The sequence below is a fragment of the Cololabis saira genome, chromosome 12 (assembly GCF_033807715.1).
Source record: "Cololabis saira isolate AMF1-May2022 chromosome 12, fColSai1.1, whole genome shotgun sequence".
Classification (NCBI taxonomy): Eukaryota; Metazoa; Chordata; class Actinopteri; order Beloniformes; family Belonidae; genus Cololabis; species Cololabis saira.
Window position 1 is genome coordinate 30,373,067 of NC_084598.1, and position 17,657 is coordinate 30,390,723.

Here is a 17,657-nt window from a genome sequence, read left to right on the forward strand (position 1 = left end):
GCACTTTGAGATTATTTTATGAAAAGTGCTTTATATATTATTATTATTAAAAATGTATTATTATCACAGGGCCACATAGATACACATACAATCAGGCAATTTAGAATCATCAATTAACCTACTATGCATGTTTTTGGACTGTGGGAGGAAGCCGGAGTACCCGGAGGGAACCGGCGCAAGCACGGGGAGAACATGCAAACTGCACACAGAAAGACCCCCGCTGGGCCAGGGAGTCGAACTATGAACCTTCTTGCTGTGAGGCTACAGTGCTAACCAGCAAGCCCCTGTGCTGCCCCCAAACAGATTAGCAGGGCATAATTTAAAGTTGATATATGCTGTAAAACCAGTTGTTTTTGGAATGGTGAACTCTGAACAAAATAATGAAAAACCAGTAAAGAGCAGAGACATGTTTTCAGAAGAAAAAAACCCCACTGAACAGGAAGCATGGTGGTGGAAGTGCTATGGTTTTAAATTGCTTCAGATTTGCTGACTCAAATCTGCTGAATCTGCGTATCAAAAACTGCATTACTATTGTGAAAAATTTCCTCTAGACTAAAACACTGAAAAAAGAAAGACTTGACGCCGACCAGGATTAAATCTGATTTGTTTCGATTGCATGCACTGGGTCACATCTTTACAGCAAGGCCAATGACAGGAAAGTGACCAACAAGACGATATGACATGAGCAATTTAAACATTAAGACTGAGATTACCACAGGTTTTGGAAAAGTACCAGGCTAGCAGTATTTGTCTGACACCTAACATGGCCTTATACATGTGAAAAAAATTGTATCTCCTCTACAGGCTGGAGGCTGCACCCTGATTATGTCCAATTCTCCTTCAGATCATGAAGACCCATAGTATAGAAACTCAAACCACATAATATCTAATATTTTAATTCTTCCATCACAATGAAATAATGTGATGCCATCTCTCAGAAAGTTAAAACTGAGGCAGAGCAAGACCTTCCAACAAGATTAAGATCCTCAGGTAGGTGGTAAAACCTCTGAGAAATGGCTAAGTTAGAAAATGGATCCACTTGAAATATTATGTAAATTTCACAACTGAATTTTGTAACTGAAAAAGGTTTGGAATGAAGGATGGATCAAAATTTCTACAAACCGGGATCAGAGTTTGTTTGACTATGGTTTGCAAGTTATTTCTGTTAAATGGACAATATGAAGGCTGGGTCTGTTTACTTCTCACAGAGACAAATATTCCATAGATGTTTGAAGAATAATTTAGTTCATAATTGCAAATTCAGATTTGATCTTATTTTCTTGTTGTTCAATTATAGCCTTGCAAAAGTTTTATTTACTTGTTTGTTTAGTTATTCATTCATTCATTTATGGCCATTCTGTTGTAGATTTACTGGTGTGCATGGGATAATTTTCCCAATGCATGACCTATTTTCTGAAATCCATAGACATTTTGTTTCTCATTAGATTTTAGAGTATTATTAAGAATCCGTGATTCACTGCAGGACGTCAAGGTACCCAAGTCCTGTAGCTGCAGAATAAGCTCAAATCATCACCCCTCCATTGTTGAGCTGTGAAATGTGCATGAAATGCTTTTGTTTAAATACTGTGTTTGTTTTTTTTTACCAAATATAGTACCCTGCATTATTCCCAGACATCTCCACTTTGATCTCATCTGCCCATGAGAAAGATTTTCCTGATTTATCTTCTTCCAGTAGCAATGATTTGTCCCCTCCCCCAGTACCTCTGCTTGATTTATGCAGAATGCACAACCTATAGACTCCATCTGCCATCCATACACATTCAAACCAAGAGAAAACACATACAAGAGAAGCACTCTGAGCATTAATAACAAACACATTGTGAAGTGCGTTGTAGAACCTAAACAAGGTCAAAGAGGTGCACGCCAACAAAGTTCAACTCCCAGCTTATAGCCCTTTGGTCAGTGTCTTTCCAATTCCTCTATTCTCATTCCCTGTCGAACTACTTTCTATAAAGTCTACTATATAGGTATATAAGTGGAGACCGTTTCCTCATGGGATCCCAAGGCGTCTGTAACCTCCCCTAATATCTGCTGTGTTGCTTTCAGGTAGTTTCAACCCCTTCAGTTACTTGTCTTGCTTTTCTTTAATCACATCATTTATCTAGTTCAGATGATGACATCCCGGTATAATTTCTGTACAACTTCTAGCCCTCTTCATTTAAGCTTCAAACGTTTTTCTCAATGATGAGGAATAACATTTCTTATAGCCTGTGGTGTTAATGTTTTATCAATGTTGAATAGCATCTCCAGGATCACCACGCCAGTAGTGTCATCAGCTAAGTGGTCTCTGTGGTGGTTCCAGCAAGTATCACTCTTCCAGCCTCCTTCCAGAACGACCTTTGTCCCAATAGCCTTGGTAACGAAGGCTGGTGGTGTCCAGGTTATGATATTCCATGTCTGCTCAGCTACGCTTGCATTAAGGTTATGAAAACTTGTCATGAGGACCTAGTACTCATTTCAGTTGGTGAGAATGATGACAAATCTTCCTATGACTTGTTGGTGTGGGGCCCCATTATCATTGTTTTGCCTCATCAACCAGTGGTTGTGAAAGCACATATTTTCTTTGTTAGCTCTGATATGGATTTCAGAGTATCCATATAGACCTCACACCCAATGAATATAATCCCTCCAGCTGAGGCTGGTTGTATAGAAGCAGCCTTAGTCTAATATTTTCCACCCTGGTCCATACAGCTCTTGTTCCAGTGTCCAATTTCCCATCGGCATGTCTTTATATACCAACATTAGATGCGGAACTTGTTAATCAAGGCTACGTCCGGGTCAGTATTTCTTTCCTTTGCAAGCATTCAGAGTGTTTTCTGTTTTTGATACACATCTCTTGCTTAGTTGACTTTCTTTTTCTTCAGTAAATAATGATATATAGTAATGAAACCTGCAAGCAGCCTGGTCCCACTAATCCAAATTAAAACCTCATCAACAAGTGTGATCACCTTTACAAAACCAAATGCTCAGACATTTTCCTGGTGTGGAACATTCAAGTATGTGAGAAGAAACGATATCAGCTCTGACCACAGAAAATAGCTTGTAGCTACGCATCACTTTGGGAAAAAATAGGAATCTAGTTAAAAAAATTATTCAAAAGCCATCATTCTACAGAGGGAAACATTACCCACAAGTGGAAAGCATTCAATACAATACAGTATCCAGTCTTCTAAGGCAGGGGTTTCCAATTCCGGTCCTCAAGACCCCCTGCCCTGCATGTTTTAGATGCTACCCTGCTTTCAGCACACCGTGATACAAGGTGCTGTGTCATCAACAGAGACGTACAGACCTTGATGACAAGCTAATGATGACCATTAATTAGAATCAGGTGTGTTGATGCAAGGCAACAGTTCTAACTGTTCTAAGGGGACAACATCCCAGCAAGTTCACTCCCAACTCTCTTTTTTCTCTTTCCGAGTCCGTTGCAATCTCAGATGTCGTTCTGCCAGTATCTGGCGCAGGTCACAGCTGTTGGGGTGGGTTTTCGGGGGCTGCACTGGGGGGGCATTGTAACAGTCCAGTAGGTGGGACATTGTCTTTACCGCTCCACAACTGCATGTGTCTTCTGTCTGGTAGCTCCATGCTTTCTTGAGTGCTTTGCATCTCCCCTGCTCCACTCGTAGTCTGTTGAGGGTCTTCCAGGTTGGTCATGGGAGGTCGGGCCCACTGGCGACTGGTTTTGTAACCAGTCGGGGTGATTCCTCTCTCCATCCAGTCATGGGCTTGTGTGTTGAGCTGATTCCATTCATCCATTCACTCCCAACTACAACCATGTAATGCTCAGACAAACTTCATCAAACTGAGCCATATCTCAGACTCAAATTCATTACAGTAGAGTTTTGAAAAAATTTGAGCAAGTGTGACTCTTTTAAAAGGGTTGCCAGGATAAGACCTGATAATGGACAATATCCGTCTCATTGGGTCTGTATCATGGGAAAGTTTCATTAGTCTATATATCCGTACCCTGGAAACATCTGCTCAAAGAAAACACCTCTGCAAGAAGATTTAAAATCACCATAGGCCGTGCAAAAAAAGAGACTAGCGTTAGAAACTACCACTTGTTCATCAGTCGTAACAAAATGTGATAAAGAAATAAATAAACCCAAATCATAGTTTTGGTTTTACAGTGCATAAGCTTAGTGACATATGTTTGTCACTGCTACGTCAAGCGTGTGAGATTATTTCAATTTCTATTGTCACTTCTTATGCATAATCAAGTCTGTCTTAAATTGATATTTTGGTGATTTGAAGTGAAGTTGTGTGAAACAAATACTTACCAGCATTACAAAGTTATCACATCACCATCAGATTAACAAACTGACTTAACAAAGTCAGCCTACTATCACCTCAAGAATATATTAAGGATAAAAGATCTGATGCCTCAGCAGGACCTGGAAAAAATAGTCCATGCATTCATCTTTAGTAGGCGTGATTATTGTAACAGCATCTTTACAGATCCACCTGAAAGGTCAGTTAGACAACTGCAGCTCATTCAGAACTCTGCTAAGACCAAAAAAGTGGACCACATCAGTCCAACTCTGAGGTCTTTACACCGGCTGCCTGTTTGTCAGAGGATAGACTTCAAAGTTCTGATGCTGGACCGAATATACATCAGTGACCTCCTGACCCAGTATAAAACTTCCAGACGCCCCACCTGGATCCATTGTTTTGTTGTTGTTGTTGTTTTGTTGTTGTTTTTTATTTCCTAGAGTCAGAACCAGACATGGAGAAGCTGCGTTCAGCTTCTATACTCCACATGTCTGGAACAAACTCCCAGAAAGCCTTAGATTAGCTGAAACACTCATTTTATTAAATCCAGGTTGAAGACACACCTGTTATTAACTGCATTTGAATAAGGTTCCAATTCTTACCTTTGAGCTTGAATTGCAACACTTCATCATATTTTAACTACTGTTTTCATCTATTGTTCCTTTTTCTTTCTTCGTGTTTAAATTCTAAATCATGCTTTTTATTTTCTGCTATGTGATGTTTTAATGTCTCTGTAAAGCACTTTGAATCACCTTGTTGTTGAATTGTAATTTATAACTAAACTTGCCTTGCCTATGGAAAGCAGAAAGTACTGTATAGTATATATCGAGATGTGTAATTATTGCTATAAGTCTTTAAATGTTCATTAACTCCATGAGAATAACAAATGCATCCATCCATCCATTCTCCACATGTTTTGTCCATCTTCAGACCATGTTTACTACTCTGTCTACACCATCGTCAGTGCAGCTAAGGGCCCTGTTAACAACGGGGTGCTCAGACAGCTGTGAGGTCCTGGGGTGGGTCAGTGGTTGACAGGGAGCTAGTTGCAGAGATCTGGTGGATCAATTTGTGGTAGAGTGTAGGAACAATCACCTCATCTTGAAGGTAGAAAAGAAAAAGAAATGAGGCCCATGCAGCTAAAATAAGTGCACATTCTGCTTACAACTGGAGGGCGCAAGGACAGATTGTCTTGCAGATTATTGCTGCCCACTGATATAATGTATACAAATCCTTTAAAGTGACTTTTAGAGAAACTAATACTGCAAAACTATAATCATGTCTTCTTCTTTTCATACAGCTATTGAATTGAATTGAACTGAACTGAACTGAACTGAACTGAACTGAACTGAACTGAACTGAACTAGACTAGACTAGACTAGACTCAGACACGACTGGACAAGACTGGATACGACTGGACTAGGCTAGACTGAAGATAGAATATTGTCACCAGTAAGTATTTTGTGAAATAGGTTCACCCAGTCTTTTCTAAAGAGACTATTATAAAGTCTACACAATCTGTGTTTTTATTATTATCTGACTATTATTTCACTCCATGAAACGATGCATAATGTGCGTCTTGATCCAGGCTGGTTTTGGGGAGCGGAGCGCGCGCTGGAAGCAAGCTTTGCTCATTTCATGAATTGTTTGGAAAGAAGCGTTTATCTGAGCAATTAGACAATTTAACATACCATAGAAATCCCACCAACTTGTATATGTTTTGTTAGGTAGCAGTATTGTAATTGTCTGTTATAGATTTTGTAAAAAATGATGTTAAATAATTCAACTGCAGTCCTCTGAAAAACAGTTGAGTGGGTTCTCTACATGTTGTAACACGTATTGTTTTCAGTGCGTTTCCTCTTCCTCGACTCTTCTTCCCACACAGTTTTGGCGGCAGCAGCAGAGGCCCTCACATCAGCAACAATGGAGCAGCTGCTCATCAGCATCAATGGGCTGTGGCTGACCCGTGGATCTCTGCGTTTGCGCGCCTTTTTCATTCCTTTCATTTCTCTGAGAACCCTCTTATTAAACCACATGGGTTTAATTATACATCTGAGATCCTTCGAGCAAGCCCAAAGCAAAGATCAAACAACTTGGCCATCTGTGTCAGATAAACGTTTATTTCAGGTCTTTTGTCACATGACAAAACATTAAATGTCACAAAACAAGGCTTTTTCTTCAATTTACAAAAAAATAATCCTATTTAACACACAGTGTTTACAGACTATTCTGTTGCACAGACCAAAATACTTTTAAGTCCATTGTGCAACCCTCAATTAAAATAACCCGTGGGGTTTTACAAATGTGTTGTCTACAACCCATATCTTTGACACCCCAGAGAGGATTGCATATTAAAAAAAACAAACAAGTACATAGACTTCGTTTTCTTTGAGATCTGTGCCCTCTGGCAGAAAAAGCAACATTTTGTCAAATGCTCAATGTAAATACTGTCCATCAACTGCAGCAATTGTTACTCTTATTCTTTGCTACGTTTATCCTTACTCTAAAAGGTACAGTAAACGTGACTAAATAAATAACACACATAAGCTTCGTGTCCTTTCCGTCTACCAAGGTCTCCACATGGCCGCGGGGAGCGGCTGCGGAGCGGACTGCGCTCTGCTGGGAGCGGCCGCTGCGCTGCGGAGCGACTGGCTCTCCAGCCGAGCGCTGAAGCTGGACTTCAGGCTCTGCAGTCTCTGCTGGATCTGAGGCAGAGCCCTCGAGCTCTGGGCGCAGCAGTTCAGGCACGTCGGGGTGATGCTGGCAGACATGGACTGCTGCACGAAGTCGTGCACCCGCTGGCACGCGTCCTGGTCCAGGTTGGTTTTCGGGAGCAGAGCGGAGACGCGCTGGAGACAGGCTTTGTAACCATCTCTGTAACTGTCTGCAGAGTCTGAGGGAAGATAAGGAGAAATCTGATCAGTGACTGAACTTTCAGATGAAGGGCTTTCAGATGAAAATTAACTTCGGATCTTGTGATGATTGTTACCTTTGACTGGGGAGGATGGAAGGTCTCTGAGGAAGCGAACGGTCATTTCCAGAATATCAGCTTTCTCCAGCTTCGAGTATCGTGCGTTGTCTTTCCCAACAAGGGGCAGAATCAGGCCCTTTAAATGAGAGAGACTGTCGTTGATGCGAGCCCGTCTTCTCTTCTCCAACAAGGGTTTGAGAGTCTGGAAAAAAAACATGAAATAGGTTATTTGGCTGCTCTGATAAACATTGTTTAACAGGTCTGGTGAATGTAAACAGCTGCGTAAACTCGGACTCTTCCTTACCTTTCTAAGTTCGTTGGCTTGTTTTCTCTGGGCCACTGTGGAGCGCGCAGGGAGAGGCTGGTTGGCCTCGGCAGTGATACTGGGACTCATTTTGCTTGCTACTGGTTCTTGTGTTTTTAGAAGTGAGGTACTTGTTCTTAAGGCGACTTGGAGCTGTAATGCCACAGGGCTGGAGAGCCTCCCCATTTATAGGGCTCCGGGGCGTCAGAGGGGAGGGAACAAGCCGCTGGGTGGACTCGGGGGGGCGATGCCCTTGGGATGAAGAGTTTCTGCCTGGACCATCTGCTGCTGCTGGACCAGAGTCTGCACGCTGGTATGCAGACACTCGTGATATTGTTACGATTTGTGTCACGTTTAAAATTTATAGCTTCAACGTCCATCCGATATCTAATTACACATTTATCCATAATTCAAAAAGTGTTTTACCTTCAGATTCAAAGTTGCTCTCAAGGCGGCTCCTTTTTTCCACAAAGCTTCGTCAATAGAATAAACTGTGAATCAAACCTTTCTATTTTGTCTTTTTAATTTCTTGGATATTAACATTAGATTAATGTTCAAACCAGTCAGATCTGGCTTTATTAGGTAGCCAAAGAGTTGCACTCACATTATAAGGATGTATAAGTTAGATTTAAAAAGAAAAACACATGTAAGTAATAGCTACAACGAATGTATTCACTTACAAAGAGCTGAATACATTATGTGCGCTTATTTGTGCTTATACACGTTGTGTACTTCCTATACAAAAACAACGCCAAAAGAGTGAATCTGAGACGTCGAGATTAATCTATTCCTCAAATGAATAAAACAGATAGCCAAGCCACGCTATGGAAGGATTAACATCTGCTTATGGAACCAGAAAAAGCTTGTTTCCAATATCAACAACGTGGCGTTTACCTGCACTGGGGGAGGAGACTAAACAGCCGGCAATTCAGAGAAAGAGTTGCGTGCGTCTGCGAAGTGCGTGCATTCATTCAAACAAAATATATATTATTCACTTAAATAGAAACAAAAAGATGGAACTAAAACGTGTAAATAAATAATCCATAAATAAACCAATAGCCTAATTCGGTAAACAAATAGACTGAATATCTTTCTAAGAGCGTCTTGAAGTCCTCAAATATAATACAAAACAAAAATGTCAATGTTTTAAATGAAACATCTTTTATATGAGTATATTAGAAGATGTTTAGTTCATTTCATAGGATTTTGCCAAAGAAGATTTCGAGCATCGCAGACTCGCGCTCGGCACGCGCCACAACCAGCGCAACAGATGTCAGGCCCGTCCTGTCATCCCCTCCCCTCACATCCATGCTCTCCCCTCCCATCCCATGCTCTCCCCTCCCCCTGCTCTCCTGTCATCCCCAGGCTCTGCACCCCGCTACACACCCTGCCCCCTCCCCCCCAGTGCACTTCTGCAGCCCTCGCTGCTGCAGGACGTTCCCACCATGATTCCGGCTCCGGCTCTGGGAAACTCTCCCCATTGTTGCAGAAGGGAGCAGAATTTTAGTTACATCATCCAAACAAAAAGATGCAATCGTACTCTCTTAACAAAGTACAAATAAAATAAACTCTGCCAGTGCCAGATAATTATCCACGTGAATCCTGATGGCAAGTTCATGTGAAATAGGCCGAGAATGTGCTGCAGATGAATTTCAAATTTCTAGCTTGTTTTTCTAAAATCAATCCTTACTCGTTTTAGACAACAATAAAGTGCATTAGCCTACATCTTCAGCTCAAAGCTGCCCTTTTTAAACTCGATGGGTTTTCAATGCTGTTACTTTGTGAAGCCCTGCAGATACGGACCCTTGCACGCGCCCTGCCCCATGGGGCCCCAAATAACTGCCAACAAGCCCTGTCTAGGAACTGGCCCTTCAAGATAAAACCAAAGGGGAGGGAAAAAAATCCAAGAGAGGCTTCAGTTGGGACCCTTTTTTTTTTGTCTTGATTTTAGCGTGGGTACCCATCTGTGCAAGCCCGTGGATTCTTTGTTAAAGGACGACAAAAAAGTGGAATCAGTTTTCAAATGTACAGTGAAGGGAGATGATTAGCTCCCTTTTGCCCCTTTTTAGTACTTATCATCGTGTAATTTACGACAGATGTCATTGACATGAAGACAAAACTTGCAAAATTAACTGTATAGGCTCAAAGCTTTATTATCTGTTATAAAATCATGACAGGAAAACATAAAGCGTTCAGATTTAAAGTACGAAGAAAATATGAAAATGAAATACTCGTTTTCAGAGAACTCGTAAAGTACCTGTCCTCATGTTAAAGAATAAAATCTGTTAAATTATAATGTATATTTTTAAGCAGCATGAGGCTGACACGAGCCAAAGAGCTCAGACAGATGGGGGGGGCTTTTATCGAGGCGTGAAACCAGAAGCGTCCTTGGACCCTGTCTCGTCTATGATGGCATCACCAGGAAGCTTCCAGCCTGTTTTTGGGTTTCTCGCTTTAAAACAGGGACGGAACCTGAAAGGAAGTCTGGCAACCCAAGCCAACATGAACGCCACCGTGATCTCCATGGCAGCGAAGCACATGGTCTCTCAACGCAAAAACAAGGCAAATAATCATTATATATCCCTAAAGATCAACTCATAGACGGATATAATGATTAAAAAACGCTAGAATTATTTAGGAATTGTCACTTTTCTAAGACAAAGGATGCATAGACGTGTTTTAGCTTCAGTTACAATATTTGCACTCAACTTTTTCCATTTTAGCAAGGAAATAATATACTGACTTCATTTGATTTAACAGTGTGTTTCCCTTTATCCCGGACGCATTTTGTATGAAAACCAAGTCATATACGACTGAGACACTCGATTTTCATCGAAATAATACCCAATATGATGGGTCTAACGTTTAAAAGAAAATACATATACTGAATCTTACCGTTCAGTTTGAAAGGTGATTAAAGTGGACGATCATTTTTGTCAACATACCAGACTCGGTGCTTTTGTGACAGTAAGACTGTCGTCTGTATAATTTATCATAAAAGTCCGAAATTAATGCTGATGTACATGTCATACCAAAACAAAAGGACTTTGCATATAGGGGAGTAAATGACAGATTTAACATCCAAAAGTAAAAAAAAAAAAATGTCTCTTTCATGAATCTGCTGGTTCACGTTGCTTTAGATGTTGTCCATGTGATCAAAGAAAAATATTGTAGCTTTTGGTCTTGTTATATTGTGTCAATATCAACAGTTTGTAAATCATGCAGACTGGGGGGAAAACATTCTGTATTCATAGTTTGACAAACGTTTGACCTGATTCCTTTTTGAAATAGAACAATGGTAAATTTACAGATGCGCAAAGCTGGAATGATTGATTCTTTTTGCTTATTCCTGAGATGTTGAAATTAGCTGCCAGGCCAGACGTGCCTTTGTAATTATAATATCTAGCACTTACTGTTATTTCACCAAAGATACTCTATACAAATCTGAAATCACTCATTATCACGACTGGAGCCTCTTTTGAAAATGATATCCTCAGTATTTAAGTATTTTAAGACAAACTGCAATATCACACAATTGAGGAATTAAGAATGGAAATGTTATGCCTCACATTATTTTATTCATCAGAAAGCGTGAAAACAAAGTGTTTTATAGTGTAATCTGAATTATATGTGGTTCTCACCCTGGACAGGGAATCTTAACTTCAATCACTAAAAAAAACATCAGGATATAATATTTTATTTTAAATGGATTGCAAAACCAAACAATTTTAAGCAGGTTTTGTCGGATAAATTGTTTGTTGTTTGTTTAGTAAGGACTACCAATAAAGTTCAAGTCTAAAAAAATTTAATAACTGCAGTAAGTGAACTTCTAGGGGATTTCATTCTATTGTTTCTATAAACTCTATCAGTGATTTGCTAAAGCAGACATGAAAGTTCAGTTTTGATGACATTAAGGGACCACTTGACATTTCTTCATCATTTCTCCATCAAGATCTTGCAATATTACAATGGCGTAGAGAGACTTACAGTCTCTTATAGCAGCTGGTAGTGTTACAAGAAGAAGACAATTATAAAACCTCACAATTCCAACTTGAAGTAAAACCTTCCTTGAGTATGAGGAAATGTTCAACAGAAACAAAGGCAGGCAGTGTAGCTATGTATACAAGTCACATATATGTGACTCAACTGGCTGCCGAGAAAAGATGGCTGTGGTTTTATTTTGTTGCTCCTTAAATAAGCTCTAATCCACAAACAAAGGAGTAATGCAGGTTGAGATTTCTGATGCTGTGAAGATTAATTCTTAGTTGTGCATGAAGCTTCCATCATGAATCTTCATCTGTGGATTGTATATTTTGAATCCAATCAAGAGGAGTGGGGTCTGGTGTGTGACACCTTTTTTTCCATGTTTTGATATTTTGTGTAATGACAACTGTCCATGGTGCTGAAGAGTGACGGCGTTTGAGAGGAAATCAGTTTTCAGTGGGCAACCTGGTGGCTTGGTGGTTAGCAGTGTTGCCTCATAGTAAGAATATTCTTGGTTGAGAACCAGAACCCATCAAAGACCCCTCTGGCGTCATCCTGCAGTCAAAAAGCATATAGTTAAGTTTGATTGGAGGGAGTCTGTCTGGTTGTTTCTATACACTGTATTTTCATGATGCACTTATATGCTTTGCATGAGCTGGGATAGGATAGGCAGATCTTCGCAATTCTCCAGTAATGATAATGAATGGACAATCTTCAGTGTTCCAAGTGCATATGCAATGACCCCAAAAGAATGGGGAACTTGAACTTCAAGAACCAAGAGAAGACAGAACTTGCCTACTATAAAGATTTAGGATTATCCTGGATGACACACAGGCATGGCTGATAATGACCTGACAGGACATGTCAGGAACCTTATAGTTGTTGTTGGACTTAAACATAATCAGACTGACATGTTTTGGCTGACTTGCTTTATCTTTTGAGAAATCAGACAGATCGGAATCAGAAATCAGTGAGATTAAAGAACCTTAAACCTTAAAGTAACAAACTAATGTCTTTATAACAATATAGGCAGCAGCTCCATCGCGAGGAGACCAAAATCATGATCTATTATGTTGCTGAATATCTATCTATAAGAAACATAAAATAAAATTTGCAATAAAAAAGACAAGTAACCTGAAAATAGTGAAGCATCCCTGTGTAATAAAGGGTCAGATGCCTTTTGCTAAAAGTTACATTAAAATATCATTCATGTGCAGGGCAACTTAATCAGCAGGAGCTGATTATCTAAGCCTATAGTTTATCAAATGGCAAATAAGCCAAAAAACTATGAATTCCCAGTAAAAAATGCATTGTTGTTTTCATATTTATTTTTTTCATACATTTTGTGATATTATATCATCCTGGGATGCACATATTAAATGTGCCTCTGAGCCTCCACAAGCTTAAACCAACGCTATTTTTTTCTAACAAAACACCTGCCACACCGAAAATGTAAACATCTTTTTCTGACGCTCTAAAGCCATTTTGACGTCACTTGAATCCCCTCAAAAGTCTAGCCATCGGCAGCGTCCCATCAGGTCGCTGTTACTATAGTAACTATAGTAACTATACTATAGACAACAAAAGATAGATATGCCTAAAGCCCGCCTATCCAATCCAATCACGTTATAAATATAGTCTCTTTTGGATATTTCAGTACTTAGTCAAACAATAAAGACATCTGTAATTGTTTATTGATGTCCTGGACTTGTTGTGCTACTCAGTTATTGTTTATATGAGTCAACATGCTTATAGATGTGTATTGATGATCACAAAAAACACTGAACGTTACAAATTGCAATTCTGTTTAAAAGGGGATTCTAAAAGCTAAACATTCAGTAAAAGGAACACATTGGTTAGATAGGGGAGTAGTAGATGCTTTATTTGTTCATCCATTGTTCCAAAGTCAAATCAGGTCCAATTCAGTACAAAGCGTCAAACCCAAGCGTCGTTTGCAGTTTCAGATGTGGCAAATATTTTAACAGAATGGCTCAGACAGGATTTGAATATTCAGAGACGCCTAACAAAGCCAAATGCCAAGCTTCGTGCTCACATCTGGTGATGCACATTTGTTTTTTCTCTTCAAAGTTGACGAATATCAACTTTAGGCGTCGCATTGGCCTCTCCACCAATCCCAGACGTTTCCATCTCTGGCAGATTTTACGCTCATGCGCTGCGGTTTGCGCTCTGCAAAAAAACCGCAGTTGCTCCACAGACGTCCAGGGGACACATGATTGAATGATGCACCAAACCTCCAGCTTCAACACTGTTTTTTCCTTCTATTTATTACACAGCTCTGCAGGCAGCGTAAAACTTAACAAGCAGGGCGTTGGACAGTCAGGCGATGTTTTGGCGGGTTTTCCTTAAATATTGGATTTCTGACCATATCAGGAGCACGAGAACAGCACGAGCCGTGCGAACAAAAGCAGCAGATGGCTTCCCGGCCCCGATATTATTTTTTGAAGTTACAGAGACGCAGGGGCCATTAAGAATTTCCCAGGGGGAAATCAGCGATTAGGCACGAGTTTCAAAAGGAAAGCAAAATAAACTTTTTTCTCACAACACCTTGGGGTGGAAGTAAAAGAAAAAAGTCTCTATAGTGTTGCAAATAAAACCTCTAAAACAAAAATACACACACACACGTTTTCTTGAAACAATAAGCAGTACTGCTGTGTCTTATATGTTTATATGTTCAATCTTAAACAGACTCTGTGGTCATTAAATAAACAACAAAAAAGTAATATAAACCATGCGTAACTATTCTGAACAGAATTGTGAAAGCCTTTAATTTTTCATAAAACTCGTACTGAGTTTGCATGCAGTCGCGCACCAATTAGAGGGCGTGGCCTGTGCTTCGTGTCCGCCCACGATGACACCAGTCTGTCATCGAGCCTGAAACCTCGTGGTGAACCAGGGCGCTCAACACAACTGCAGCCTTCAGCCAGAGGGACGAGACCTGCTGCGTGCTGTCAAAAGAGCGGCGCAGAAGTGATGCCTGCACGCTGGGTACGTGTTTTACTTCTTTTTATTATATTTAAAGCTTTTATATGCATGAAATCGTGCCTCTATGGGGTTTTAGTTATATCTGATATTCTTTTTAATGCATTGTCGATGGTGCTTTAGCCTGCATATTATTTCAACCTTTGTTAATGTGTGATAGATTTTTCTTAAAGAAATATATTAATGTCACGTTTTGCTGTTATGTTACTAAAATGCAATTATGTAAATTGGAAAAAAACACGCGAGAAATAACATCTGTATTATACATAATGCTTATAGCTAAATGATTTTTAACTATAACACGTGACTTTTGGGGTTATTATGGATAAATATTAAACTGCATGCAATGTACTCTTTTATTTTTTATATTGAAATCCCCGTAATTTCTCAGAAGACTTTCCGTGTTTGCATTAAATACATTATTTGATCTTGCAGAACAAAAAGGAAAAGTGAATTTAAATTCCTATGTATTGAAACTTGTGATTTCTTTGACTTTTGCTGTAGGTGGTGCATTGTTTAAACGCCTGTCTTATCAAATGACTTGCCCTATTTCTGTCTGCTACTAATGAGTGTGAGTGTGAGAAAGTCTGACCATAGTAATTCTCACTGCAGCTCACGGATGACTGCCTGTCTGAGACGCATCACGCCTGCGCGGTAAGTACAAGAAGACGGAATGTGTCTAAAGTTGTGTCTTGAGGCTGTGAGAAGATCAGACCAGGATCTATGAACATGTTTCAATAGATGCTGGGTTGTTATTTCAGTAAATATTTAGTTTTTCATCATTTTTTTCAACCTGCAATTCTGCAGCTTCAGAAAGAAAAGAATGCAGAAATCATAAAATATCAAGAGCTCTTGCATATTTGATCAACTTGGAAGTTGTTTAGCTTCTTGTCAAAATATAATATATTAAGTGCATTTAAGACAGTATTTTTATAGCTTAACATTTGCACCTTACACTTGATTGGAAAAAAGTAACATAAAGACATATTTTTTACACTTGAATGTTAAATTAAAAAGTTGATTCATAAATATCAAATACAAGGTAAAGACAGAGGTACATCATTAAACATACTAATGCATTGGCTGTTTTATACAATTTTCCACAAAAAAGGGCAAGTCAGTGGTTAGATTATAGGGAGATATTGCTCAATTTAAACCCAGCAGTTTTGAAGGAACTCAGCTGTTGTGCTACTTTGTCAACATACATAATCCTTAAAATAAATATTTTAAAACAACCTCTGGTCTGACGTTCACTGAAGTAAAGTCACAGAAGAAAAATGTGAAATCACTTTCATAATTTTTGTACAATTATATTTGAACATTGTAATGTTATGCCTTCCGGTTCGCTGCAGCCTCTGATTGGAACACCTTACAAAATACCCTTAAACTTTCTGTTCTCACCTCCATCTCCACCTTCAAACTACATCTTTTATTAAGTACAACCGACTCCTGCACTTGCCTTTAGTCCTCCTTCATGCATACTGACTGTTTGAATTACTTGATTAATTGTTTTATCTTTTGTATTGTGTTTTTAATGTCTTTTTGTGTATTTATATAACTTTGTTCTTTTTCATCTTAGCTCCCCCTCCCCTTACCCCCTAGGCTGCACTTGAAAATAAGAAATTTGTTCTTAATTTGCTTGCCTGGTTAAATAAAGGAAATAATAAAATAATAATAATATTATGTTCACATATCAAATACAATCAGCAAGAGTTGTCCTATAGTATTTTAAATTTATTTTTTATTTTTAAAAACTCGACCAAAAGAAAGAAAGAAAGAAAGAAAGAAAGAAAGAAAGAAAGAAAGAAAGAAAGAAAGAAAGAAAGAAAGAAAGAAAGAAAGAAAGAAAGAAAGAAAGAAAGAAAGAAAGAAAGAAAGAAAGAAAGAATACGCATGAAAAATGTCAATAAAGTATTTTCACTCTGTGGGTGTTTGTCTTATTTCAGCTGTTCAATAAATATTGTTTTGTGTGGTCTCTTTGTTAATACACAATATACTAGTAAATATGAAAATGCAACAGCATATTTCTGAACTGGGCAACAACCGTTTGTACTGTGTTAAGATGCGTATTAAAACAGCATTGTATTGTTGCTTGAAAACCCAAATAACATGGATTGTTATACAAGTGTTGATTATATAAGACACTTTTATCTGTGGTTTATGGTGGACTTTTTGCACGCGCCCGAGTTTGATCAGGCAAATGCAAAGACTCTGTGCACGCGCCAAACAGCTGAGTGGTTAAAGCTACAGCGACAACAATCCTGCATTTGTTATAATGTCTCATGAGGACACAGTAGCCTCAAGGTATAATATCTTGCTTTTTTTTGTGGTGATGTGGAGCTTCCTGTCTCACATTGGAAATTTTGGATAAGATGGTTCGGGGTGGCTGTTATAATAATGGGGCTTCTATAACCCCAATATGAAACAAGTCATCGCAGTAATACTCAAATTCTGTATGAAGCGCAATTAAAAAAAAAAGGAAAAAAAAGAGTTTTCTGGTCCCCTTCTGGATTTACACCATTATTATCTTTTTAAACCAGTCTTGGCTTGTCACGTTGCAAGCAGAAAATGCCCTCTAATTTGAATGTTCCCGCTCGGCAGCAGATGTGAACATATAATAGATGGGGCCCACGCGCTGAATAATTGAGTCCAATTTGAATAACTGTCGCACGTCTGACGCGTGCAAGAAATCTCCCAGCGTTTCCAGGCTTCGTGGGGAAAACCGTTGGCAGCCCCTTTCCAGTTGAATGGGGATTTAGCTCCTCGCGACCCCGAGTTGTGGGAATGTCTTTGAAGAACCCTGAGAAAAGACACCCATCATTAATTTCACTTGATTGAACCTTGTTTCAGGTTCATCCTCATTCAATGGTAGAGAGTTAGGGCTTTGCCTATAGCCTATATGCCAGGCAAACAAGTGAATAATTAATAATACATAGAAACATATCCAAGAAGATGGCATATGACCGTTAAGTCTGTGATATTTGAAAAAGGCGGCTCAGTTGTAGATTGTCAATTTGTGAGGTGACGTAAATAAGTCGCCCTCCGTTCGCACTAATTTCGAAATAGACACATTTGACTATTTTAGTATCCAATAATGTACTTTCTAGA

General features: G+C 39.2%; 1 protein-coding gene across 1 annotated transcript; it reads right to left on the bottom strand.

Moving 5' to 3' along the window:
- Positions 1-6,407: 6,407 nt before the first annotated feature.
- Positions 6,408-7,696, bottom strand: hes2.1 (hes family bHLH transcription factor 2, tandem duplicate 1). Its single transcript, XM_061735018.1, has 3 exons — positions 7,566-7,696; positions 7,280-7,463; positions 6,408-7,183 (listed from the first exon to the last, which is right to left on the bottom strand). Exons 1-3 carry the CDS (start codon positions 7,653-7,655, stop codon positions 6,855-6,857), a joined length of 603 nt encoding a protein of 200 aa, XP_061591002.1. The 5' UTR covers positions 7,656-7,696; the 3' UTR covers positions 6,408-6,854.
- Between the last annotated feature and the right edge of the window lie 9,961 nt (positions 7,697-17,657).